Source organism: Manis pentadactyla, chromosome 9 (assembly GCF_030020395.1).
Source record: "Manis pentadactyla isolate mManPen7 chromosome 9, mManPen7.hap1, whole genome shotgun sequence".
Classification (NCBI taxonomy): domain Eukaryota; kingdom Metazoa; phylum Chordata; class Mammalia; order Pholidota; family Manidae; genus Manis; species Manis pentadactyla.
The window spans coordinates 36,002,042-36,027,816 of NC_080027.1; the positions used below are offsets into that span (position 1 = coordinate 36,002,042).

The window sequence follows — 25,775 nt, forward strand, 5'->3', positions numbered from 1 at the left end:
CCCCTATATAGTGATTCCTTTTATAATTGTTATATCATATCATATTAATTTCATTATATTTTATTATGTCCTAAATCATCATCTGTGTTATATACCTGGATTGGTTAGGTGGTGACTCTGTGAGGTAAATATTGCAACATCCATGGTTAATATCCCTCCTGATTTTGACCTCCTAATACTGAGACTAGCCTGGAGTGTGAAGAACACTGGGCTTGCACCTAAAGACTCTGCATTACGGTTTTGCTCTGCCATCTCCCAGCCCGTGACCTCCTCTGGGCCTCGGCTTTCCCACTGGTGAACAAGCAGACTGGGCTAACCGATCCTGAGACCACATTCAGTTGCAACATTCTACTCTCTTGGAATTACAAGTTTTTCTGAAGAATTTAATTCTTTCTCAGTTGCTCTACACTCCGCTCATACACACACATGCTCGCTCACAGATGTGAGAGCAGTGAAATTGCCCAAAAGCCTATATAAATAAGCCAGATAAAAATGACAAGGAGGCCACAATATGCAGACACTTTACAGCAGGGAAAAGAAAAGATGTCCATCTATTTAGCACAAAAAAAGGAGAAAAAATGAAGTCATTAGTCAGGGAACAGATCACTTGTATTAGTGTATTAGCGTGCGCAGCCAGCTTTGTAAACAAGAAACCCAGCTGTTCAGCTGTTCGTGGAGCGCTCATCAGCCCTAGCAGATGAAGGAGAAAGAGCCGAGCCAGGCAAGCTCCCGTCTTGGTACTTAAAGAATGTAACTTACGTTCTAGGCAGGGACAGAACGGCTTCCCCTACCCTGAGGCCCCTGCGTCTCTGTGAAGTCGCTCTCCAGCCCTGACCAGCCTTGGGAGGGCACAGGAGGCACTGCTGCTCACTGGCTGTTCGTCCCTCAGAGGCCCCTGGGTGTCTTAGACCACCCTGTGAACCAGTCACGGAGAGCTGGGCCTCAAGAGCAAGGTTCCTTGAAACCCATAAAATGCTGGTCATGTTCTCATAATTGTAAGTCACTAATAATTATTGAGGGCTAACTAGTGACAAGTCAGATGTTATTACCCCCATTTTATCAATGAGGAAACTAAGATGGGAAAGTGAAGTGACTTGCCCAAGTTTATGCAACTGGAACATTTTATACAGTTGACCCTTGGACAACATGGGGATTAGGGGTGCCAACCCCATAAGCAGTTGAAAATCCATATATAACTTTTGCCCCCCCACAAAAAGCTTAACTACTAATAGCCTACTGTTGACCAAAAGCTTTACCAGTAACATAAATAGTTGATTAACACAGTTTATATGTTATATGTGTTATATACTATATTCTCACAATAAAAGAAAATGTCCTTCAAATTGTTGCAAATCAAATCTCCAAAACATTTTCCAATATATTTATTGAAAAAATATTCCACACATAAGTGAAACTGCACAGTTCAAACCTGTGTTGTTCAAGGGTCAACTGTACTTTGAGTGTCTCTACCTCTGTGAAGCTTTTCCTGACCCCTTTCTCTCAGTTCTCTCCCCAGAGAAAACTGACCAGAATCTCCTTTATTTTACCACAGACCCCTCTTGGGCTTCTGTCCTCCCTGGGGACACTCCGCGTGGTACTGACTTCCTCCTGTGCCTCCCCGTCTAGACTGTGTGCTCCCAGGGGCACATCCTGCCTCTCTCAGCCCCAGTGCCCCTGAGCAGGTCTCAGCCTGGGAGGGGCATGTCTCAGTCTTGCAGTCCTGGATCTGAGGTGGGAAGCAATGTCACCCCACGAGCATTTCTAAGATATGCCTTGCTCATATTCCCAGCGACGCTGAATCAGTATTTCCAGGAGGGAGGCCAAGCAGAGCTGTGTTGGAAAAAAAAGCTCTTCAGGTCATTCTGACACACATCACTGGTTAAGAAGTATGGGTTTACTAGAATGGCTCTCAAACTTTGATTTATATCATTATCACCCAAGGTGCTTGTCAAAAATACAGATAGATACTTGGGCTCCACTTGAGGTTTTCTGAAGCAGCTACCTGGGAAGTGCATTTTAGCAAGCTCCCAGGTGATTCTCACACCCATTCAAGAGTGAGATATACATAGTTAGAGCAATGCCTTCATTGAACAGCTGAGAAAACAAAGGCAGAGACGTCCAGTGACTCGCCCAAGATCACACAGCCAGTCAGGGAGAGAGCAAACGGGGTGGAAGAGCCAAGCAAATGGAGCGGACAATGTTGAATAATAATTCAGACTCCTCTCTTCAATGTGCCTTTTTAAGAAATTCATTCTACCAATATTTTCTACACAAATCCAAACGATTTTTTTCTTAGTCTCTGTACTACTATAATGACCAATGAAACTAAAATAATAACCAAATAGGAAGGCATGAAGGATTATTATCTTGGAAGAAAAGAAAAAAATGTTACCAAACAGGGGATTTGATTATTATAAATACAGGGCTTCAGAAATAGGTTAATTTAAGTAATTCACAGTTTTGATACTGAAAAAGATCCTCCTTAGTTCACCCTCAAGTGCTTAGCAAACCCCAGAAGTCATGCACCCAGTGTTAGTGGACGGTAAGGTGCTGGGTAGACATCTGCAGAGTGACCAAGTAGAAGGACAGAGCCCTGGGGAATCTGAAAACCTGGGTTCTAAGCCCCACTTTGAGCAAGTCCGAGCCTCTGGGCACCCATGTCCCTGTCTTCAGAAGGGGATGAGCATTGTGGGGAGGATCTCAGTCACAGGGGGCAGGTTCACTGCCAACCCAGAAGGCTCCATCCATGAGTGTGTAGTTTCCCATCTCTAATGCTGAATTCGCTGTTTTGGCTTCCGTGCCTCAGGCATCACAGTGGACAAGTCCGGGCTGATTTACTTCGTGGATGGCACCATGATCAGACGCGTGGATCAGAACGGGATCATCTCCACCCTGCTGGGTTCCAATGATCTTACCTCAGCCCGGCCCCTGAGCTGTGATTCTGTCATGGATATTTCTCAGGTAAACAGAAGATTCTGTCTGCTAGACTGTCCACTCATGCGTCCTCTCACCTGGCACCCAGTCGACCTGCTAGCCATTCGTCTTTACAGCGCGCAAACCTTTTCAGAGCACACTCTTGGTGCTGGGCCCGTGAGGAGCACTGAGGACACAAAGATTAGTAGAACATAGCTCGGTGCTCTGGGAGTTCACCCTCAGAGAGACCAGTGGGTGACAGTGGGAGGCTCGGGGAACAGTGAAGAAATCCGTGCAAGGAAGCCTCAGAGGCAGCAGAGATTCACACACAGTGATTTTAAATCCATAACTACCTGAATTCCCTCTTTGGAAACACTTACAGGTACTTGTACAATTTTTTCTCTTTCTGGACTGTAAGCTGCATGACAAGAGGAATTGTCTTGTCTTTCCCTCTGCTGTCACCAAGGGACCTCGTACACAGGAGGGGCACAATCAATATTTTGTGATGAGTTAATTGATTGACTGACTGATCGAATCATAGCTTTGCTACTTACTAGTTGAGTAACTTTAGAGAAGTTTCTGAGGCCCTTTGAGCCTAATTTTTCATACTTGGAAATGGAAATAAATGACATTGGCATGGCAGGATAGCTTTGAAAACACAGGAAGTAGTGCATGCCAGGCTCTTAGCACTGCTTGGCTCTTCAGAGGTGATTGATAAACAGAAGTTCCCATTTTCACAAAGGAAATGACATTTGTGCAGGGTTTTGAAGTTTGAATAGGGATTTGTTGGGGGAGCAAGGAAGAATGGAGACATTTCACACAAAGGGAACAACATGTGCAAAGGTACAAAGATATGAATGGGCCTGGTACAATCAAGAACACTGAGAACATTGGAAAATTAAATGCCTGAGCCTGGGGTTCTTGGAAGTAGCAGGAATTGAAACTGGAAGCATGATGGGCCCAGTTAGGGAAGAACCTTACCATACACAGCAGACAGTTTGGACAGTGGGCACCAGGAGCTTGGTGTAGACCCAGGAGAGACACCAGGCACTGGCAGTTCATCATGTGCTCAGTTTGTCCTGCAGTGACTTGACAAGGGATGCGTCCTTTATAGCTAGACCCTGTGGCAGGGCCTGGCCTGCAGTCAGTCAGCGAACACCCATCTTGCCAACATTAGCAAAACCAAGGAAATAAGGGGGCAGGAATTTTAGTAAATCACGAATTAGTATTAGCAATAGCCACACTTGGTGTCTTAAGCCCCCTCACTTCTGGGGGGGAGACTGCTTTTCCGCTGGCTGCAGACCTGCCTCTGTGCCCAGTGGGCTGCAGAGCCTGGGAGGCCTCACTGTCATGCCTGCCTCGGTGTGGTTTCCCTCTGCACCAACTCATGTGGCTGCTGTGCTCCAGAATGGAATCTGTTCCCTGCCACTCGTCTTTCCAGTTTGGCAGGCTTCCCCTTGCTGGCTCAACAGTTTCCCTCTCCAGTCTGTGAGCGAGCTTGAATTACCCAGCAGGAAGCAGCCACAGTCTGAGGATGTACATATGAATATTTTCAGTTCCCAGAATGGGGCCTGCACCAGCCAGCACAGGGCGCCGATGAATTTCAATCCACACGTCGGAAGTTTGTTTAACTCTGGAGTTACTGCCAAGCAGCCAGACCAAAGGCATGGAAGACAACTGGTACACCCGGGAGGCGGAAAAACCCATGTTTAGATTCTGAGGTCCTGCACTAAGTTCTCTGTGCCCCGTGGTCCTCACTACCCTTGTCCAAATCTAAGCATGGAATTCTCTTTACCGAACTCTCCAGACACAGGCATGTATTTTAATATACACATACGGGCAGGAGGCACTGGCTTTCATTCTCTGAACCTCCTCTGTTAGAAACACCTCACTACTTTACTGTCCCGTGGGGAGCGGGGAGGTAGGCCGGAAAGCTAAGAGCACAGCTTGGTGGCCAGAGTGCAGAGGGGAAAGCCAAGGAACTCAGAGCAGCCCCTCTGGGAAGAGACAAAGACCAGGCCTGAGGAGAAGCTCTAGGGGACACAGAGGAGAGAAGCCACAGAAGATGTTGCCCCCCTGTCCAAACAGGATTAGTTCTCAGCTCAGCAGGCTATGGCCACCCCAGATGCAGAGTGTAACTCTGTGCTTAGGGATCAGAATGATTTCCTGAGAGCTGACTGTGTGCTGAGCACTGTTAGAAGTGGGGACTCAGAGATGAGAACAACTTCACTTTTCTTATGCAACTGTCACAATAGCCCCAAAAGGTAGATACTCTCTTCCCCATTTTATAGATAGGGAGAATGAGGCTTGGTGAAAGAAAATGCAGTTATAAATGCAGAGCCCTGTGCTAAGTTCCATCAGGGATGTGGAGATGCATTTCTTTTATGGAATCATGTATTGTACATAAATTGCCTGACACAGTGCCTGGCAGCTAGTGATAGGCTGTAAATATTCATTCCCTTTATAATTTACAGAGAACTTCCTCGTACATTGTCTTGTTTGATCCTTACAGTTATGCCATGTAATATTTATTACCTCCATTTACATAAAGGAGAGGGAGTTCAAAGTAACCTGAGGAAGATCACACCCACAGGAACTGTGGAACCGAGAGAGGAAACGAGGTGGCCTGGCCCCAAATCCCTCGCTCACTCTATGCCATTCAGCGGTCATTTATTCCTGCATCCTTTGACAGTCCATTTCTGAGAACACAATGCTGCAACAAGGCCGTCAGCTCAAAGTGCTGTGATAAAGGTGCAGGATGCTTGGAGGGTGGGGAGCAGGAGCCCCGTTCCACCGAGACCATGGAAGTCAGAAAGTCTTGTCCCTGTGCTTTAGTGATAGGAAATTAAGCCTCAGCAGCATCGTCAGTAACAGGGAGGTAAAGTCAGAGAAGCCTGGGTACTTGGTCCATGCAGAACCATCACACAGGCGCTCTGACAGAGGAAGGGCTGACAGCTCGAGCACCGCACACTCTCTCCCAGGCATCAGTGGGCAGGATGGTGCTGGGTCTTCCCTTCTTCCCCTGTTTCCCTCCCCGCTGCCCACCCACACATCAGGGAGCCATCTTTTCATTATAATGACAAGCAGAAAGGTCTGGGCCAGCAGGTCCCCAAGGTGCCACAGGACCAGAGGGCATCAAATATTTAGCAGCCAGTGTCGACAAGAAATGGGTTTTAGGAAATTGAAAATTCCCCTGTCACTTTAGAGTAAACAGTGTTCTTGATGCAGCTGGAGGCTGCTGCACCGCTGTGCTCCAGAGGCGCGGAGAGGTGTGGAGGTGGCCCTGGCAGGTAGCTCTGGTGTGCCTCTGTGGGGACAGAGGGTCCCAGGCTGGGAGGGAGAAAAGAAGACTTTAGGAAGTAGGCCTGATGATCGTGCTCCTAAGAAATGAGAAGGGGCTGCCTCATCCTGAGAATGGCACTGAGCTGGAGGGGCAGGTAGTGGGCACACCTCATTTGTGTGCAGTTTACTTGGGTTTCTTACTACATTTGCGAACTACGACATGTACATTGCAGAAAACATAAAATGTGAGAAGTTACGAAGAAGAGAGTTGAAATTACTTCTAATCCCAATACAGTTAACATTTTAGTGTATATCCCTTCAAGCTTTCAATCTCCCCTCCATCCATAATCTATTTGTGTATTTTCCTCCAATTAGGATCACACTGAGCTTACAGTTCTGTAACCTGTTCTTTCCAATTAATACATAGTGAACAGTTTCCCATGTCATTAAATACCCATCTATAACATCACTTTTAACAGCTGCTCAGAGCATTCTAACTTACAGGGTGAACTAAATGCAGTGTCATTTCTGCAGCCAGTTCTCTGTCATCAGGCATTTGAGTTGCTTCCAGTTCTTCACCATGACTTACATGGTGGTGGGAAACACCCTTATGTATACTATGTACAAGAACAAATTCCTAGAACAGAAATTTCTTCTCTGAAGTCATACACTCATGTAAATAAGCCCCAAATTAGGCTGAATGTCAAGGGTTTGTAGAGGGCTCAGGAACCTGAGGTGATGTGTCCCATGGGGTGGCGTTAATAAATCAGCTGGAGGCAGCGCGTGTCAGCACTTCCAGCACATGTGCAGTGCAGCTGGGCCTCCGGGGACACAGTTGGCCAAAGGCTTCCTTCAGGTCCAGCTCCTCCCAGTGTGTTGATCCAGCAATCCAGCCTCCACCCCGACTGAAGTAGGCGCTCCTCACCTCAGACCCTGCCGGCTGTAGTCCTGGCATGCCCACCCGAAGGCTCACAGTGGTGCATGCCAGCCTCCCCGCCTGGCTCAGACCAGGGCCCGGGACTTCTGAGCCCCTCATTCCCATTGGCAGCCTCGCTGATCCCTTCCCAGAGGACCTGCTCTCTGAGGCGCTAGGAGCCATTTTCAAGGACAAGGCTTCACAAACTGCAGAGTGCCCAGGAGCCACCCGGGGATTTTGTTTAAATGCAGATCCGTTCAGCAGGTTTGGGGTGAGAGCTGAATTCTGCATCACTGACCAGCTCCCAGGCGCTGCTGGTGCTGCCAGTCCAGCGATCTCACTTGAAGGAGGATCCACCATGGTCCCCAGCCCCATGTCCAAATCACCCAGGAAGCTTTTGAAATCATGCCAGTGCTCTACCTACACCCAAGGATCTGTTTTAACAGACAGAGGTGGCATTTGAGCACCATTACTTACTAAAATCACCACAGGTAACTGGAATGGGCAACCAGATTTGAGAATCACTGTCTGGAACCATCAGGCAGGAGCCGTGGATATTTTGTCTTGACATCCCTAGCACCTAGCCATGCATTAATATTTTCTCCCCAGTTCATGGAGAGTTTCTCTTATGCCGTTGAACAACTCCTACTTGAGCCTCCAGATTCCATCTGCCTTCCCCTCCCAACTCCTTCACGTCAACTGCCGTTAATGGGGCTTACTGTGGGTCACTCCACACTGCTGTCATTCCTGTTTTACAGATGCAAACACTGAGGCCCCGAGAGGCAAAGTAACTTGCCCATGGTCGTAAGTGGTGGGGCTAGGATCTGAGCCCAGGCCCGTCTGACTCCAAAGTCTAGCCCTCGCCTACTTTTTCTTTGCTTCTTGTTGTTGTTGGTCCCCTCTTCGTGTGTGGTCAGTCTAGAGACCAACAGATGCCTCAGGGGTGGCTCTTCATGGTTTCATTCTGATCAGGGGCTGACATCCACTGTTGATGACAGATGCTGTGAGCATCAGGCGGGGCTGCATGAGAATGCACTTGGGACAGTTGTAGGCTGAACAGGGAGTGGGATGATTGCTGGGCACCTTGCCGGGCATTTGAGTGTCAGTGTCTCCATTGTCAGGTTCGCCTGGAGTGGCCGACAGACTTAGCCATCAACCCAATGGACAACTCTCTCTATGTCCTCGACAACAACGTGGTCCTGCAAATCTCTGAAAACCATCAGGTGCGTATCATTGCTGGGAGGCCAATGCACTGCCAGGTCCCCGGCATTGACCACTTTCTGCTAAGCAAGGTGGCCATCCACGCAACCCTGGAGTCAGCCACCGCCTTGGCTGTGTCTCACAACGGGGTCCTGTATATCACTGAGACTGATGAGAAAAAGATTAACCGCATCCGGCAGGTCACCACTAGTGGAGAGATCTCACTAGTTGCCGGGGCTCCCAGTGGCTGCGACTGTAAAAATGATGCCAACTGTGATTGTTTCTCTGGAGATGATGGTTATGCCAAGGATGCGAAGCTGAATACTCCATCTTCCTTGGCTGTGTGTGCTGACGGAGAGCTCTACGTGGCTGACCTTGGGAATATCCGGATTCGATTTATCAGGAAGAACAAGCCTTTCCTCAACACCCAGAACATGTATGAGCTGTCCTCACCAATCGACCAGGAACTCTACCTGTTTGATACCAGCGGCAAGCATCTGTACACCCAGAGCCTGACCACAGGAGATTACCTGTACAACTTCACCTACACCGGGGACGGCGAGGTCACACTCATCACGGACAACAACGGCAACATGGTGAACGTCCGCCGGGACTCAACCGGGATGCCACTCTGGCTGGTGGTCCCCGATGGCCAGGTGTACTGGGTGACCATGGGCACCAACAGTGCCCTCAAGAGTGTGACCACACAGGGACATGAGCTGGCCATGATGACATACCATGGCAACTCTGGCCTCCTGGCAACCAAAAGTAATGAAAATGGATGGACGACATTTTACGAGTAAGTACCAAGACAAGACCATTTGATGTTTTGTTTCATGAGATGTATTATAGGATTAGAAATGAATCAATGGCAATTCCAGTGTTAATTTTTGAGATATTTCATTTTAGTTCAAGATTTGGGATGTAAACTGCTACCTATAATATGTTCTGTACATTCATATTCTGGATGACTGTTCCTAGGAAGGAGCATAGTGTAGGAGACAGGGCATAGCTTTGGAGTCAGAGGAGTTGGGCTTGAATCCCAACTCTTCCATGGGCTTTAATCTCTCTAGGCCTCAGTTTCTACATCTGTAAAATGGAAACAATGGGTACCTGCCCAACAGGCCACAGGGAAGTGATGTAGATGAAAAGTACTTGATGGAGTGCTGGCATCTTCACATGACCACTACCCAGAAATAAGGCAGTGGGAGAAGGGACAGCTCCATGTGGATGAATTTCCAAATGTAATCAAAGCTCACATCTTCAAGTTTCAAAAAATTTATTTTCACTTTACCCATTTTGGATGGAATTTAGGAAGTGCCTCCCTTCTCAAACACGTTATACAAACACAATGCAACTTTTCTTCTTATGAATTAAGGTCATTAGTGAGGAACAACCACAATTGCCTATTATGCTGTAATATGAAGATAGCTTCCAGGAAGTGAGGAAACGAAGCTGCAGAACCCTGCACCCTACCCAAAGTGATTCTAAACTGGATTAGCTCGTGCCTAATGGGTACATTTTTACTGCTTCCTCCCTGAGTGTGGCGCTAGTGTGTCACTATTTGTTTCAGTCTGTGCATACCTCAAGTAGCTCACTTCCCTTTTCTTCATCTAGGATAGGGCTTTAAGTGATATGGTCAGGGAACCAGAAGATCAGACTGTTTCAACCTAGCCAAAATCAAATATATATATATATATGGTTTTCCTCTATGAGCTATTTTAATGAATGGACTTTGTAATATCTCTTTTTCTACTTAGATTTTTTAAAGCTTCTTTTTGAGGTCTTAGCCATATTCTAGGCAACTGAGACTACTGATATGTATCTATTAGGTAAGTATGAGAGCAATGGAGAAGGAACTAGCCTACTGAGCATCAGATATGAGATAGGAACCACATTATTGAAATTAAACCTCACAGAAGCTCTGGAGGATGCGTGATACTATCCACTTTACAGAACTAGAAACTGAGGCTCAGAGAGGCTCATCTGCCCACTCTTATATAGTGAGAATATGTTAGAACAGGGATTACAACCCAAGTCAGTCTGATGCCAGAGCTCATGTTCTTTCAGCTCTGTCCCACTGTCCCCTGCTCAGTTTGTTAATCCCAAGTGAACTTAAATCCTGGAACTGTAAATTTTTCTCAAGCTTGATCAACCATCAGTTTCTCACAGTCAGAATCCAAAGGAAAAGTGTCTATAATAGATTTTTTAATACAATTTACACCAACAAATATCATAGCAATTTGTACGAAGTTCACTGGCTAAATTCCTTTCTCCAAACAAGGGCCTTGTTAATTACAAAGAAATGACAACAATCCAGAAAAACAGCAATTATCTTGATTAACTCATTGAAATGGAAATACACTAAATAATTCAATTTTCCCCCATTGCCCAATGGAAATATCCCTTACATATTATTTAGCTAATACAGGGGTTTCTTTGTCAGAGCAAGTTGGTACACTCAACTAGTTCCCAAGGTCTCTCCCTCAAATCCCACGCCAAATACTTACACATCTCTGCAGCTGTTAACTCTCAACCGTCCCTGAAATCTAAAACCATTTCCTACACCTCTACCAGGAGGGACCCCTTTCCCACTTCCTTGTCTTCCTTGATCAAACATACAGCCATGGTTGATGGTTTATGAAGAAGGAAGTTGGTACAGTCATTTTTTATAAAATGGCATTTAGAAATCCAAAGTATCAATTTCATAGCAGTATCTACAAGTGGATGATGAAAGCTCGAAAATAAAAAGAGAAACTCAACTTTTATTGAGATCTTGCTGTATGCCAGACGTTTTCCTGTTTAATCTCTGTGGCAATCTTAGTACAAATTATCATCCGCATGTTTTACAGATGAACAAGCTGAGGCACAGAGTGATTAGATAGCTACTAGAAAATCTCACAGTGAGTAAATAGCAGAGCCAGAGCCCAAATCCATGTTCTTTCACCTACACTGACTGAGTTCACCCTGGGTTCTTGGTGAATTATCTGTGATAGGAGTAAAAATGTATCTATTTCATAGGGTTAGTCTGAGGTTCTAAATTTCAATAAGATAAAATGTGGAAAACTCAATGTCCTACTTATCCTAAGTCCTCAAGTGAGAGCATCTGTTACTAGTGTTGCTTTTTCAAGCAGTTAGTGGCAGTTACAGTAACTGCAGAAATATTGTTTAGGCATGAAAGGTATTACCTGGGAGCAGCTGCAAGTAAATTAATCAGAGGAGAGGACAAAGGTTGTAATTGACGTAGGTAGGAATTAGAGGCCACACCAGAAGAACAGAATCAAATACCAAGTCTGAGGGTTCAAGGTATGAACTCGGAAAAGAGGATCAGGGATCAAGGTATGAACTAGGAAAAAGGGATCAGGTCCCTGAGCATACCCAAAACAGGCTGAAAAAAGGCATGTAGAGTGCATTGAGGAAAAATGGTTCGGCTCAACTGTGAGCAAAGTCATACCCAAGTCTCACCCAGACATAAATAATGCCTGCCCTACCCTGTTTCAGGGCCTTTATGAGGATCAGAACACTAAAGATATACTGGAAGTAAAAATACTGTGCAAACTATGAAGTTCCCAAGAAGTAAAGGTTTGTGGTGTTTCTTAAGACAGATTTGGACAGATTTTGCCAATGTATACTGCTGTAGTGAATTTCCTACTTGTAACATCAAGAGGTAGCTAAGTGGATTCCAAACCCAAATGCTCTAATATTAAAGGAAAAAAAAAAAACCAGCCCTGGCTTGCCTGTGACATAGGCTATTGCTGAAACAAGTTTTAAGTTGGCTTTATTGATCTTCTCAACAGATTAAATAATGCATCTAACAAACACGACACACTTCAAAGCAACTTGACTTAAAGAGTTCACAGTTCTGAGTTATCAAGATTACTTTCCTTCCCTCAGTCCATAGGTCTGCTAGTAAAAAACCTCAAAGGACTCTATAATTCAATCTTCATCTCCAATGTGTGGCATCATTAATTTCAGACTTGGACTCCTGGGAAGATGACATTTGGTGGCTAAGAAAACAGCCTGATGAACATGAGGCAGGTTCCAGCATTCAGTTGAAACCAGCTTTGCAAAGTTTCTAGGGGGAAGAGACTCTGGCATCCCGTGGTGCCCTGTGACAGCTCCTGCCATAGTTATGCTCATGCTAACTACTATGAAAATCTAATTTTTATCTCTGTATCAAGCGTAGGGCATGCCACCTAGTAGGTACTCACTTAATATTTTTATGAATGAAATGTAAGTTCAGAGGGAAGGAAGTTGAAGGGGAAAAAAATATGCCATAGTAAGAAGAATACTCCATTCAAATCCCAGCTCCAACATCATCATTGCTCCCAGCAGGACATAGAATTCATCTCAAATGGTTCAAATTAAGAGACTTGGCTTCTGGGTTTTGCTTGAGGATGTAAGAGCTAAAGAGTGGATTGCTTTCAACCTTACAATGAAAATAAACCAGACAAATGGTAAATTCATGACTTTTCCTTCAATTCTTTTTCTGAGGTCACAGGGTAACTGACAATGCAAGGAGAGACTTACTCCTGATGAGAAAGACAAAATGTGAGCCCTAGATTCCCTGGGGATAAACATAACCACTAACTAGTAAAAAAAGTTCAGCTAGGATGGTTGTCAAGCTCATGAAAGCTAAGTGTATAGTGGGAGAAGAGTATGAAGCTCTTGGAGCCTGTAGAAAATGGGAGAGTCCCCGTCCTCTCAAGAACTTTTCTCCACAAACCCCTGTAGGTACTCTCAGAAAAGAGAAAAATTTAAGAAAGTGTCCTTTACCGTAGGCCTGGGGGAAGGGTACTGCAGCTGCTCACAAAGGGGCACAAATAACTGCCTAGTCCACCCATATCCTTCTCACCTTATCTCCCACAGAGGAACAAAAACCTTAATCTATGGAGAGAAGGACAACTAATACTATCCTACTTAGGCACTGGTGCAAACTCACTATAGGTAGAAGGGGGGGGGATTAACTTCTGCTAGAAAGTGAGTAGAAGTATGTAATTCGCCCACAATTACAGCCTGCAAAAAGGGCAGCAGCACTGAAGAGAACACACTCCTGAGACTCAGGGACACAGGGGTAAAAAAGACTTAGCCTTAAATCAGAACAAAAGAGAACTCTCTCACGTTTACCACCCCCACTGCTAGCTAAAAAGCTGAACATCACGGTGAAAAGCAGAATACTGCTGGAAGGGAAAAAATGAAAGGAGCAAGACCACGGGATGAGATGCTCTCTGATGCCCCTATCAGGAGGGGATCTAAAGCTGTGGATGGAATAAACGTTGGGGGGAAAAATACCCTCTGGCAAACCCGTTTCACAAGCTAAAAACAAAGCATTGCTAGAGGAATTTAAAGCCTATAATGCACTAAGATTAACCATAGAAATAACAAACTTCAAAGCCAGCCCAAATCCTACCTAAATTAATTCAAATCCCCTCACCAAAGTCCTAGCAGGAGGAAACTCATACCCATTTCCAGGCATAAAACCTGTTACTCTGGTCTCTGCATTGCTATCAAAGATACGGCACACTTTCAACCAAACATGCAAAAAGGCAAGAAAAGGCAACACACTCCCAAGAGACAAAGGAATCATCAGAACTACATTCAAATATGACACAGATCTTGGAACAATCTTCCAGGGAATTTAAAGTAACTATATTATGTTAAGGCTGTAATGGAAAAGGTGAACAATATGCAAGCTCAGATGGATACTTTCAGCAGAGAAATAGAAACTATTAAGAGAGAATCAAATGGAAATGCTAGAAGTGAAAAATAGTTACAAAGATGAAGAATGTCTTTGATGGGTTTATCAGTAGATTTGACACAGCTAAGGAAAGAAGATGGGTCAATATGAATTATCCAAACTGGACTACAAAGTGAAAAAAGTCACAGAAAATACAGAACAGGGCATCCAAGAGCTGGTGACCATATCAGCTGATCTGATACACATGTAATTGAAATTCCATGAGAAGAGAGAAGGAACAAGGCAGAAGAAATATTTAAGGAAATAATGGTCAAGAATTACCCATAAGTAATGACAGACACCAAACCATAGACCCAAAAAGCTCAGAAAACACTAAGCAGAATAAACACACACACACACACACACACACACACACACACATATCTAGGTAGGTGTATATTCAAACTGCTGAAAAAAGAAAAATCTTGGAAGCAGCCAGAAAAAAGAAAAGGAATTTTATACAGAAAAACAAAGACAAGAATTACAGCAGACTTTTTAACAGAAAACATGCAAGGTAAAAGCAGTGTTAGAAGGGGAAAAAACTGTCAACCCAGAATTCTATACCTAGCAAAACAGTATCTTTCAAATAAAGAAAGATTATAGAGGTATAGGCAGAAATAAGAAAACCAAGAAAGGATGGTGGGCATCCAGCACTTTTTAGTTTTTACACTGAACAACTACGACCAACCCTCAGGCTGAAACACAAGGCAGGGAAGGAATAGGATATTGTTAGTGAAGCCCAGTAGGAGCTATAACAACAAAGGAAAAGCGTCTGGCACACACTGTAATTGTGGACAGATATGGCCACTATTATAAATATTATAAATATGGCACTAAAAGAGATATGAAGTAATGAAAACTTCCCCTCTAGCCCACCAGTCTCTTGCCAGTACCTACCATTGAGTGAATCCAACCAGAAGAAAGACATCAAAGGGATCCCAGTGATACAGTTTGCAGGGGTCAGCTCCTCTGGACACAAAATGGATGTGAGGGGGGAGCAGAATAACCAGCACAGACCCTGGCTGGCTCTCACAGACCCACATGTGCAGCAGAACCAGGATGCAATCCCAGAACTACCTGAGTCCCTTCCACCAGATGCACTGCCTCAGGTACATCAGTAGTGAGAGATAAGACCAACAGTGGTAAGGTAGACCAGATCTTAGAAATCCTGAAGGCTAGAGTTCATTGTTGGGATATATTCTGTGAAACATGCGCAGCAAGTGTAAGATTTTATTGCAGAAGCTAAAAAGTGCTCTGGTACCATTTTGAAGGAGCTAATGATGCCATGATACCAACTATCTGTGTGCACGTGCTGTGAACTCTAGTTAATCACAGAGGATGCAGTGTCCACTTCCTCTTGATGATGCTGGTGGTTGAAACAATCATAGATGAAAGTCATAACAATCAAATCTTCATTTTCCAACCAAAATGTCCCAGTCAGAAAAAGTTAGTATAGGGGGAATTTGGCATTTTCCTTGCCAGCAGCACCTAGTAAGTGGCTGGAGATCTGAAGTATTGAGTGTGAAGGAGAAGCCTGGCAGTGTGTGTGACGATACCCATTAGCAGTCCTCCTCTGAGAGCCAGGTTCACAGCAGCTGTATGAATCTTTTATGTGTTTTCTTGCCCCATGCTCCAGAGATTCTTTGGGAAAGTAGGGTGAAAAACAGGCAGTGGAGAGAAATAATGAAAAGGCAGTCCTCTAGCCATCTCCATCACAGCCCCAAATGGGGACTTGGCATCACTGCAAAGCCAGTTGCAATGTGATCAAAGCAAAGCATCTTGAAGAGAAAACTGTCAGTCTTCTTGACCCACTTGAGATTCCCAAACACAATTTTTTCTTTAACATAGTGCTGAACACAAAGGTTTGATCTGAAACAGCATCATTTTTATGGGATGCTTGATGACAGAACACAGACTTTAACGTCAGAGGGATCTGACTTTGAATCTATATTCCTCTGTTACCTGTGTGATCTTAGGCAAGTTATTTATCCATTCTGAGCCTCAGCTTCACCAAACTGAAATGACAGTAATAATGCCTCCCTTCAAAAGATGGTTATGAGCACAGTGCTTGGTACGTAAAAGGTACTCTATGAATATTAGTGAACTTTTCCATCCTCATATAGACGGGGGGAAGTAAAAGGGGTGGAGTTCATAGTTATTTTCAGTCTACATCTTGAAAAACCAATAATAGTATCTACTATTTATCTGCTCATTCATTCATTCATTCATCCAAGAAATAAGTATTGAGTACCTCTTGTATGCTGAGTACTCCTCTAGGCATGATACTGACAAGGCCCCTGTCTTCACAGAGTTTACATTCTAGTGGGAAGAAACAGACAACAAACAAATACATAAACAATATAATAAGTATAATGAGGATACATAAGACAGTGTGATAGAAATGAAAGGACCTATCTATTTCAGAAAGAGTGATCAGAGCTGACCTGGCTGAAGTGGTAACATTTGAACTAAAACATGAGTAACGAAAGGACCTAGCCATACAGCATTGGAGGGAAGAGCCTCACCAGCCAGGGGAGCAGTATGTATGAGCACCCAAGCCTGGTCTGAGCTTGGCATGTTTGGAGAACAGAAACAGATGTAGCAGAACGCAGCAAGTATGGAAAAATAGGGTTCAAAGTGAAGCAGGAAGAGAGGCATGAAGGACCAGGTCATTCAAGCAGCAAACATTGACATTACTGAGTGTCTGCTATGTGGCAGGCCCTCTTCTAGATTCTGAGCATATGTCAGTGACCGAACAAGTCCCTCCCCACAGGGAGTTGACATTGTAGTGAGGGCAGTCCCACGGGGTCCTACAGGCCCTTCACATGTTTTTTTTTGGTATTCACAGTATCTAAGGTAAGTATTATCATCCTAATTTCATAGAGGAGAAAACAGGCTCACAGAAGTTATATGTAGCCTGCCTGAAATAATACCCTTGGCCCGGGGGTAGGAAGTTTGATGGTTAGCAGGAAAACAGGACAGAATGCCCATGCTCTAGGCTCACACAGCTGGCATGTAGTGAGCCTGGATTCAAAACCTAGGCCGTGCGGCTCCAAGGACCTTCGCACACCAACACGTGCCTTCCATTCCTCTTGGTTAGAAAGAAAATTGGCCAGTACTTTAAAAAAGTCCACAACAGAGGCCATTGTCAATCCATTGTCCAGAAGTCACCCAATCATGGGGCCAAGGTTTAAAACAGCCCCTTGGAACTCAGAGGGTGCAGAGAATATCCCCCCACCACCCCCAGCACCTTGCTGGGCAACACCAGCCTCCCTTCTCTTGGCAGCTCAGTAGCAGGAAGAGAAAGGGCTCCACAGAGGGGCCACAGGCAAGGTTTCAAGGTCCAGAGGATGGTCAGCTCCAGTTCTTCCCCGCAGAGGCAGAAGCAGTGGTGTTCTGATGGGATAATCATAGGTATTGATCAGGCAGCAGAGAGATCCAGTGGCATTTCTCAAGCTCTGGAAGGCCCTGAAATGAATGAGTAAGAGACAAGAAAATTCTGTGAATTGGCTGTTCTATCTGATGTTCATTTAATTAAGACATTCAGTCCTTCTAATGGAAAATGTGAGAGTGAAAATTACTGTTTTCAGCCATCTCAGATAAAATGAAAACCAGATCTTGGAGGCATGGGGCCTTTTTATTGTATCTTCTTCATGCTCAATTTAATTATGTATTACAGGCTACCTTCAATAATAATTACAATTGTCTGCCTTTATACAAAGCCTCTTTCTGTCTTGGATACTAATACTCTGGGCAGATGCCTACGGAGACTTAAAGTTTTTAGTGAAAGCACTTGTCTCTGTATTTATACATTGAGCAGACGGTTATTATGGACCTACTGTGTGTCAAGCCTCTGTCAAGTCCTGCAGGAGGTAGCATGTGGTCTGCAGGAGGTCTCTCTTCTCCAACAGAGCGGGAAAGAGGCCTTATATGTCCAATCCTGCATTTGTTTATTTGTTCTGCCAGCATTCCCTGCCTGTCTTCCCTTCCCCCAGTGCTGGGGAAGCAGAAACGGACTGAGAGCCAGTCCTCTAAGGTCCCATTGTCGGCAGGTGGTGGGATCCAGATTCCCAGCCTGACTGTCTGACTCCCTGTCCTGACTCAAGAGCTCCCAGACCAAAGAAGGAGACAACTTAAAAGCCAGCTATTAGGATGCAGGGGACCCTTTCTGCGATAGAGCTGTGCCAGAGTAGCACTGAAAGGACCAGGAGAGGCCAGAGAGCGCTTTAGGAGGTGGCATTTGAGCAAGGCCTAGTTAGAAGTAGTATGATATGACCTCTGGCCCCTAATCAACAATCTGTCAAATCTTACTCATAATACACCACAACTCATTTTAAAGTATCTTGTATCGCCAATTAAAATCTTTTTTATCTGGTTAGGTCAGGAAATTAGATAGTCTGAGTGAGGAGTCTCATTAATAAAAAGTATATACGTGGATATCAGGTGTTCAGAGAACCAAACTAGAACAACACACCCCATCCCATGAAATGGATCTTCCTGTTGATTTAAAAGCTGATTCCAGATCTGACAGGACTCAGCTTACTCGTACAGTTAAGATGGTGCAGAACCAGTTTTGGGAAGAAGGGGGGGTGTCTTGATTTTTGGCTCAGAGACATGGAGTTCCCTAGTAATATTTTACTGAAGAGGCCTGGAGAGTGATATTGGCAGACATCCTGTCAGTGAGACCCTGCTGTAATTGCCAGTAATTTAAAAGGTCTGCTTCCCCAAGGTGGCCATGCTCACGAGCTCCCTGCATTGTGGCCTTACTTAGGTTGTCACAGCACTTTCCTGATTATGAAAATAATCCATGTTAATTCTAGAAAATCTTGGGAATATAAAATATATATATAAATAAGGAATTAAAATCACCTGTAATTCTGCCTCCCAGAGATAAGCAAACATTTTTGAGAAATTCCTTCCTGTTTGAATTTCTAGCAGCCATAAAGGATTAAAACGCACACTGGCCTCTCCTAGAGGCAATGGGAGCAGAGCTCTGAGAGTCTCTGGGTGAGAATAGGACAAACATGCCAGATCACAGCCCACACATGACTCACCCTCCTGCCCAGCTGTGAGGGGCGCTCTGCACCTTCAGCCCTCCAGTCCAAGTTTCAGGCTACACCACCACCCTCCCCTAAGCCAGACTGACCATTTCTTATAAGAACCTGACTCAGCGCTCAGGGAGGGAGATGAGACATTGTGACAGGAAACAGGTTTCCAAAGTGCCTTAACTACCTACAGGAGAGCCCAAAGGCCTGACAGGGCCCAACGGCCTTGCCCCACCAAGCCCAAGCCTGAGGTGTGTAGTAGAGACCTCTGTGCTGCTCACCTTCTAGAAAGGGCTTCCATTCCCCTTCCTCAATCAGCAGCAGAGTTTGAACTTTCCCAAAGCCCCTTGGCCCTTCTCCCAGAGTTGGTCTTCGGTCACAGACTAGGTGATTCATTCAAAAGATCCCTCCTCTGTGACAGACTGTGGCAGGGACTGTCACAGGGTAAAGAGTGCCAGGATCAGTACCAGGGACAGGACAGAAAAGTTGACAGGTGGCAGAAGCCACGCAGCACCCAAAACTGACCTTGGACAGAAAGTTGCTCATCAAAGGCCTGCTAATCTCATCCGAAACTGTAGGAGCTACAGGACCTACAGGTCCCAGCACAAAGCCAGGGTGGAGCTGAATTTGCAGGCCCTTCATTTGACCATTGCTAAAACCACCAGGGACACAAAGGCCAGCTTTACTCCAGTAGTATGAGCAAAGCAGGAAAAAAAGTCCAACAGGGAGGCTCAGAGTACATGGAGGACACGTATACGGCAGGACCCATTCTGCAAGCTTGAGCACGAGAAGAAATCAGAAATATTGGCATTTGGATGAGGAACTTTCTCCCCATTCACACACAAATGCAGAAGGGCTATTTAAACCTACCTCTCTACACTTCAGCCTCCCATAATTAAACATAACTAAAATGTTAACAGGCTACTGCCTGCCAGCCCCCAACGACTCTGCAGCAGGTAGGTGAGCCGGGGGGATAGACACCTGCAGATGGACAGCACAGAAGTGCTCAGTGAAGACACAGAAGCAGATGGCACCTTGGAAGCAAACAGATCTGAGTTTGAATTTTGACTCCACCACATTTACTAGCTGCGTGACCTTGAACAGGTGACTTCACTCTTTGGAGCCTCAATTTCTAAGCCTCCTCCAAAAAGGAGAGGGTACATACCTTTTTGACTAGTTGCAAGGATTAAATGAAAGAATATATGAAAGAGAAATGAGAAGCAACTAGGACCATAGCTGGTACATTGTAACTGTTCAATAATGATAGGTATTTCTTTTATTATTCTCAGGAGAATGGGATAGAGAATTAAGATTCAGTTATGGTGCTTCAAAAAGACCATACCAGCACAAAGCTGTGAGTCCTGACAGCTGCAGATACACTGCTACATGGTGCCAGATGGGCAGTCTAGATGGGAATAGGCTTCAAGAGCCCATCTGTCCATCCTCCTTGGGTGGCAACAGAATCCTGGTTTGAATTCAGTCCCCTTTTCCCAGGATCTGTAGCTTCCTAGGAACCCCATCTCTGGTGTTCAGGAAAAGCCTCTATACCCAGTTCTTGGGGGATTTGAAGGAGTATTCAGTTATCATGTGTGACTATATCACTTCCGGGTTCTCCAGCTCTAAGACTCTGGGTCATCGATCTCATAGGGCCTCCATCATCTCCCACCTCATGGGTGAATATTAGCATATAGCTCCTGGGCACTTCCACATGTCCTCACAGTAATCCTGGGAGGTAGACAGGACAGGGCTTTCATCTCACAGGAAAGGAAACTCAGAAAGGTAAGTCATTTTCTTACAGTCAGATATCAGCAGGTGCAGTCCTATCCTGAAAACCATGTGCAAAGAGATAGAGGAGGCATGAAAATGTATTCAACCAGAAAGAGAGTGGAACATGCAAAACTGTGACATAAGGTAGAACATGCCAAGCTCCAGCTATAGCACCATTGTATTTCTGTTACTCAGAGCCACCCCTTGGTTTTCAGGTACGACAGCTTTGGCCGCCTGACAAATGTGACCTTCCCCACCGGCCAGGTGAGCAGTTTCCGCAGTGATACAGACAGCTCGGTGCATGTCCAGGTAGAGACCTCCAGCAAAGATGACGTCACCATAACCACCAACCTGTCTGCCTCAGGTGCCTTCTACACACTGCTGCAAGGTGAGCCAAGGGGGGACTTGGGAACCTTGAGGCAGAGGGCTGGACAGACCCCTTTGGAAGAGGACACAAGAAACAAGCTGCTACAGGAGAATAGGAAAAGCATCGCAACTGGTTTCTCTCTGTATTACCACCTAATTTGTAAACCACACCAGCCTGAGTCCTGTAAATTCTCTCCCAGAAGCTTTAGAGTAATATTTCATTGTCTCATTCCATTATCATCAGAACAAAGGGTAGAGAATCCGTTAGCTGCTTATCAGGTGACCTCACTATTCTGCCATTCTAATGGCTCCCAGATTAAAGGCTTGCTCTCACACTGGTGCAGGCAAGGACAAAGGGCAGGAATAATTACGTACACCTAATTAGGACAGGGATTTGCACATGGAGAAGTCCTTCCCGAAGCTCAGGTGAGAATGGTTTGTGCCTCTGCTAGGATTCCATAGAGAAGAGACCCTTTCTCTCTGGGCCCATCAAAGAATCCCTGATATGAGCTGATCTTTTAGCTACAGATGAGTGGCAGGGCTGAGACCTCACTAGGAGCTGTCTGCCTGAATTGTTCCCCTGGGACGTGGTGACCCAGAGGGGCGGTTGCAGCTTTGTTGAACTTCGTAAGCATGAGAAAGCAGCAGCCTCCGCTGAGAAAGCCTGGCAGGGGGTTTTCCCCACCCGCAGGATGGCTTTGTCACTCCCAAAAGCCTTGGGCTGGCAGTCAAGACCCAAATTCTAGTCCTGACTCTGCCATCTATCACCGTGCCCCCTGTTTTCTTCTCTGGGGAAAGAGAGTAAGTTGAAGCCATGATGAATGGTGTGGGGCATCACAGAGCTCAGTGCAGGGGTGAACCAATGGATCCAATGCCTCCCGTGCCGCCGCCTCCCTCTGTGACTGGGGCAGTCGCTCTTCTCTGAGCCTCAGTTCCTGGGCCTGAGGAATGGGGCTGTATTACAATACCTGCCTCATCAGGTTGCTCAGTTTCTTTAGAGAATGTACATAGAGGGAGCAGCATCAGCCAGGTACATTGCATTGCTCAGTAAGTACTTGTTGGATTAATTAACTAATTAATTAATAGGCACTGTGATTTACCATAAGAAAATAACTATATTTTCACAACTGCTTTTACTCCAAAGTGTACCCTATGCCTTTAAAAAAGCTCAAAGATTGGGAGCTGTTCCTAAAGAAAGAGAAACCATGCCTTGGTGTTCCGTCCCCACCAGGCCCCTTTAGTAGCCGGCTGAGCCGTCCCCCAGGTGTGTATGCTCTGACTGGGTTATTGCCAGGATAAGGTACCAATTCTAAGCCAGCTGGGCTTCTGCCTGGCCAAGGATAGCAGGGCCTCTCTTCCGTGGACATCTTGTCCTACAGGCCTAATTTATGGTTAAGAATTTTCTCATCCACAACATACCTGTCAGCCGGCTCTCAGCATTTTTCTCAAAAGTTAATGCAGGCTTTCTTATATTTAGGCAACTTTTTAAAATTCAAAAATGCCACATTTCCTTAGTTTTAAAATGTACCATCAATTTAATAACAACTTTGGGGTTGGGAGGATTGGGGAAAGATACACTGCTAAAATTCATACAAGAACTTCAGACACATTCCAATTTTAGAAACATTAAAATGTGAAAAGGAAAAGTACATCTCAGGATCCAGGAACCGTGGCAGCTCTTTTTCCCTCTTTGGTACCTCTGCCAAACTCCCTTTCCTTCTTACCTAGCAGGGCCAGATGCTCAGTTTTACAGCCACCTCAGTAGAATCTTTGTAAAAAGCTCTTTCGTTTTCATCTTCTGTGGAACTATGGGAAGAAATAAGAAGTAGCTGCTAATGAGCAACAGCCTTGGGAAGTCACAGCTCACATTAAATGGGGATCATTTGAGATGGGCCTCTACAGATGCTGTTCCATCCAAGTCACCACTAATGGACATATGTGGATTCAGCAAGAATCAGCTTTAAAAGATAAATTGACACAGGCTTTTTCACTGTTCAAAGGAAGTAAAATACAGATTGCAAGTGAATAATGCATAGCAAGTTTAAGGCAGATTTTTAGAATGCTGTGTGAGAAAGGGAACAAGATGGAGCAGGGAAGGAGTGGGGGAGAGAGGAGCTGGTCTGATGCCATTCATTCAGGAGGGTCTCCTACAAAAAACTACATCATTATTGCTTGATGTAGCCTGGAATATATCCAGTTCAATGCAGCAAATGTTTACTGAGCACATGCAATAATAACAATAATGATAGCTAACGGCTTGGAGCACTTACTAAGTATAAAGATTATTTTTAGTCTTTTACATGCATTATCCTTTTTAATCCTCACAACAATCATATGATGTACTATTAGTATCTCCATTTTCTAAATGAAGGCAATAAAGCACCAAGAGGTTAAGTGGCTTGTCCAAAGTCACACACCTAATAGGGTATTTGGACCTAGACAAATAGGCTGTAGAACCCATTTTCTTAATCACTAATGTAAAGGCAATGGGGAGCTATGGAAGGACCCTGATCAGCACTAGGAAAGTTCACTGTGACATATGTGAGAAATGGGACAGTGGAGATAGAGGAGAGTTGACAAGAGATTCACAAGACAATGAGTAGCACAGTGCCAGACACATAAAACTAATAGATAACATTTATGTACACTTACTATATGCCAGATAGTGTTCTCAGTTCTTCACATCCATTATCTCACTTAACCCTGTTAGGTAAGGGCACAGGTAAGTTATTATTCCCAATGTACAGATGAAGGAACAGAGGCATGAGAGGTAAAGGAATTTGTTCAAGGTCTTATAACAAAAGAATGGCAGAGCTGGGACTTGAACCCAGGTAGCCGGCTCCAAAGTCCCTTAATCTCTGTGCTATAGTGCCTCTCCCAGTGGGCACATAGGTAATTTGAGAATCCACTCAGTAACAGAGTAGTGAACCCTATACCCCTCAGCTACAAGACCACTAATGAGGCCCCTAAAGAGACTAAGGGAGGGGGAAGCATTCATTCTGACCATAGGAACAGGGGAAACTTCTGGGAAGAGATGACATTTAAGCAGAGCCTTGAAAGAAGGACTTGGGCTAGCATGTATTGAAGAGGGGGCAGTGCAGACAGAAGCAACAGCTGAGGAAGGGCAAGGGGCGGGAAAGTGCAGCACAAACTCTGAGATGTTGTTTCCATTTTTAGAAAAGAACTCTGTGTATTTCACTGCTGAAATTTACTCTTTCTCCAGAACTTTCTTTTAGCTAAAGATCCTAATTAAAGTCTTAACCAGATTTAAAATTTCAAAATCAGATCTATTTTTAAATCATTGTCAAATATGTGTGTGTATGTGTATGTGTGTGTGTGTCTGTGAATTGTATTAGTGATTTAAGTATGGACTTACGTTTTACCTGGTTCTAAAGAATATTGTCACACTAGTGCATATCAAGGGCCTTAAAAATGTTCAACTCTTTGCTCTAGTAATCCTATTTTTAGGAGTCTGTATTGATTAAACACCCAAAATGGAGACATTGACTTATCCAAAAAGCATTATTTTAATGAAGATATAATTCACATACCATAAAATTCACCTCACTTAAAGTGTACAATTTGGTGATTTTTAGTATATTTACAAAGTTGTGCAACCATTACTACCCAATTTCGTTAAATTTTTATCACCCCAAAAAGAAACCCCACACCCATTAGCAGTCACTCCCTTTTCTCCCTTCCCCTCACTACTTTCTGTCTCTATGAATTGGCTGTTCTGGACATTTCACATAAATGGACTCTTTCTTACACTATGTGGCCTTTTGTCTCAGACTTCTTTCACTTAACATAATGTTTCAAATATATTTGTTTTTAGTGTTATTTGTAATTATGAAAACAATCATAATATCTATTTGAGGACTGGTTACATAAATTATGTATTTCCATACAATGGGAATACAGTCATTGAGAAAATGTCTATGAAGAATATTCAACAATATAATATGACGATCAGTGGAAAATTCTGTAAGCAACAATTTTAAACTATAAAGGTATTCAGAAATATCCTAAAAATCTAGGAATATACCAAAGTATTTACAATGGTTTTCTTCAGGTATTGAGATCATGGGCGGTCACCACGTATTTTCCTAGTTTTCTTCACCGATGATGTTTTGTTTCGAAGGTCAGAAAAAATAAACACATTTAAAAACCACACCGCTGCCTCTGCCGTACACATACCCTCTCCATTCTCAACCCTTCTGAGGAGTCTGTCTGTGTCCTTCCCCCTCAGACCAGGTGAGGAACAGCTACTACATCGGGGCCGACGGCTCTCTGCGGCTGCTGCTGGCCAACGGCATGGAGGTGGCGCTGCAGACCGAGCCCCACCTGCTGGCCGGCACTGTCAACCCCACCGTGGGCAAGAGGAACGTCACGCTGCCCATCGACAACGGCCTCAACCTGGTGGAGTGGCGGCAGCGCAAAGAGCAGGCGCGGGGCCAGGTCACCGTTTTCGGGCGCCGGCTGCGGGTAAGCAGGTCGCAGCCTCTGGAGGTAGCTGGGCTCTGGGGGGAAAGAATGAGAAACCGGGAGA

General features: G+C 44.8%; 1 protein-coding gene across 10 annotated transcripts in view; it reads left to right on the top strand.

The window, feature by feature from the left end:
• The window catches only part of TENM4 (teneurin transmembrane protein 4), a 717,007-nt gene that overhangs the window by 671,212 nt on the left and 20,020 nt on the right, over nucleotides 1–25,775 (top strand). For all 10 annotated transcript variants that reach the window (XM_057507188.1, XM_057507183.1, XM_057507185.1 and 7 more), the window contains 4 exons: nucleotides 2,807–2,961; nucleotides 8,233–9,110; nucleotides 21,076–21,248; nucleotides 25,476–25,711. In XM_057507188.1, the coding sequence (XP_057363171.1) occupies nucleotides 2,807–2,961; nucleotides 8,233–9,110; nucleotides 21,076–21,248; nucleotides 25,476–25,711 (1,442 nt within the window). The remainder of the gene's footprint in view (nucleotides 1–2,806; nucleotides 2,962–8,232; nucleotides 9,111–21,075; nucleotides 21,249–25,475; nucleotides 25,712–25,775) is intronic.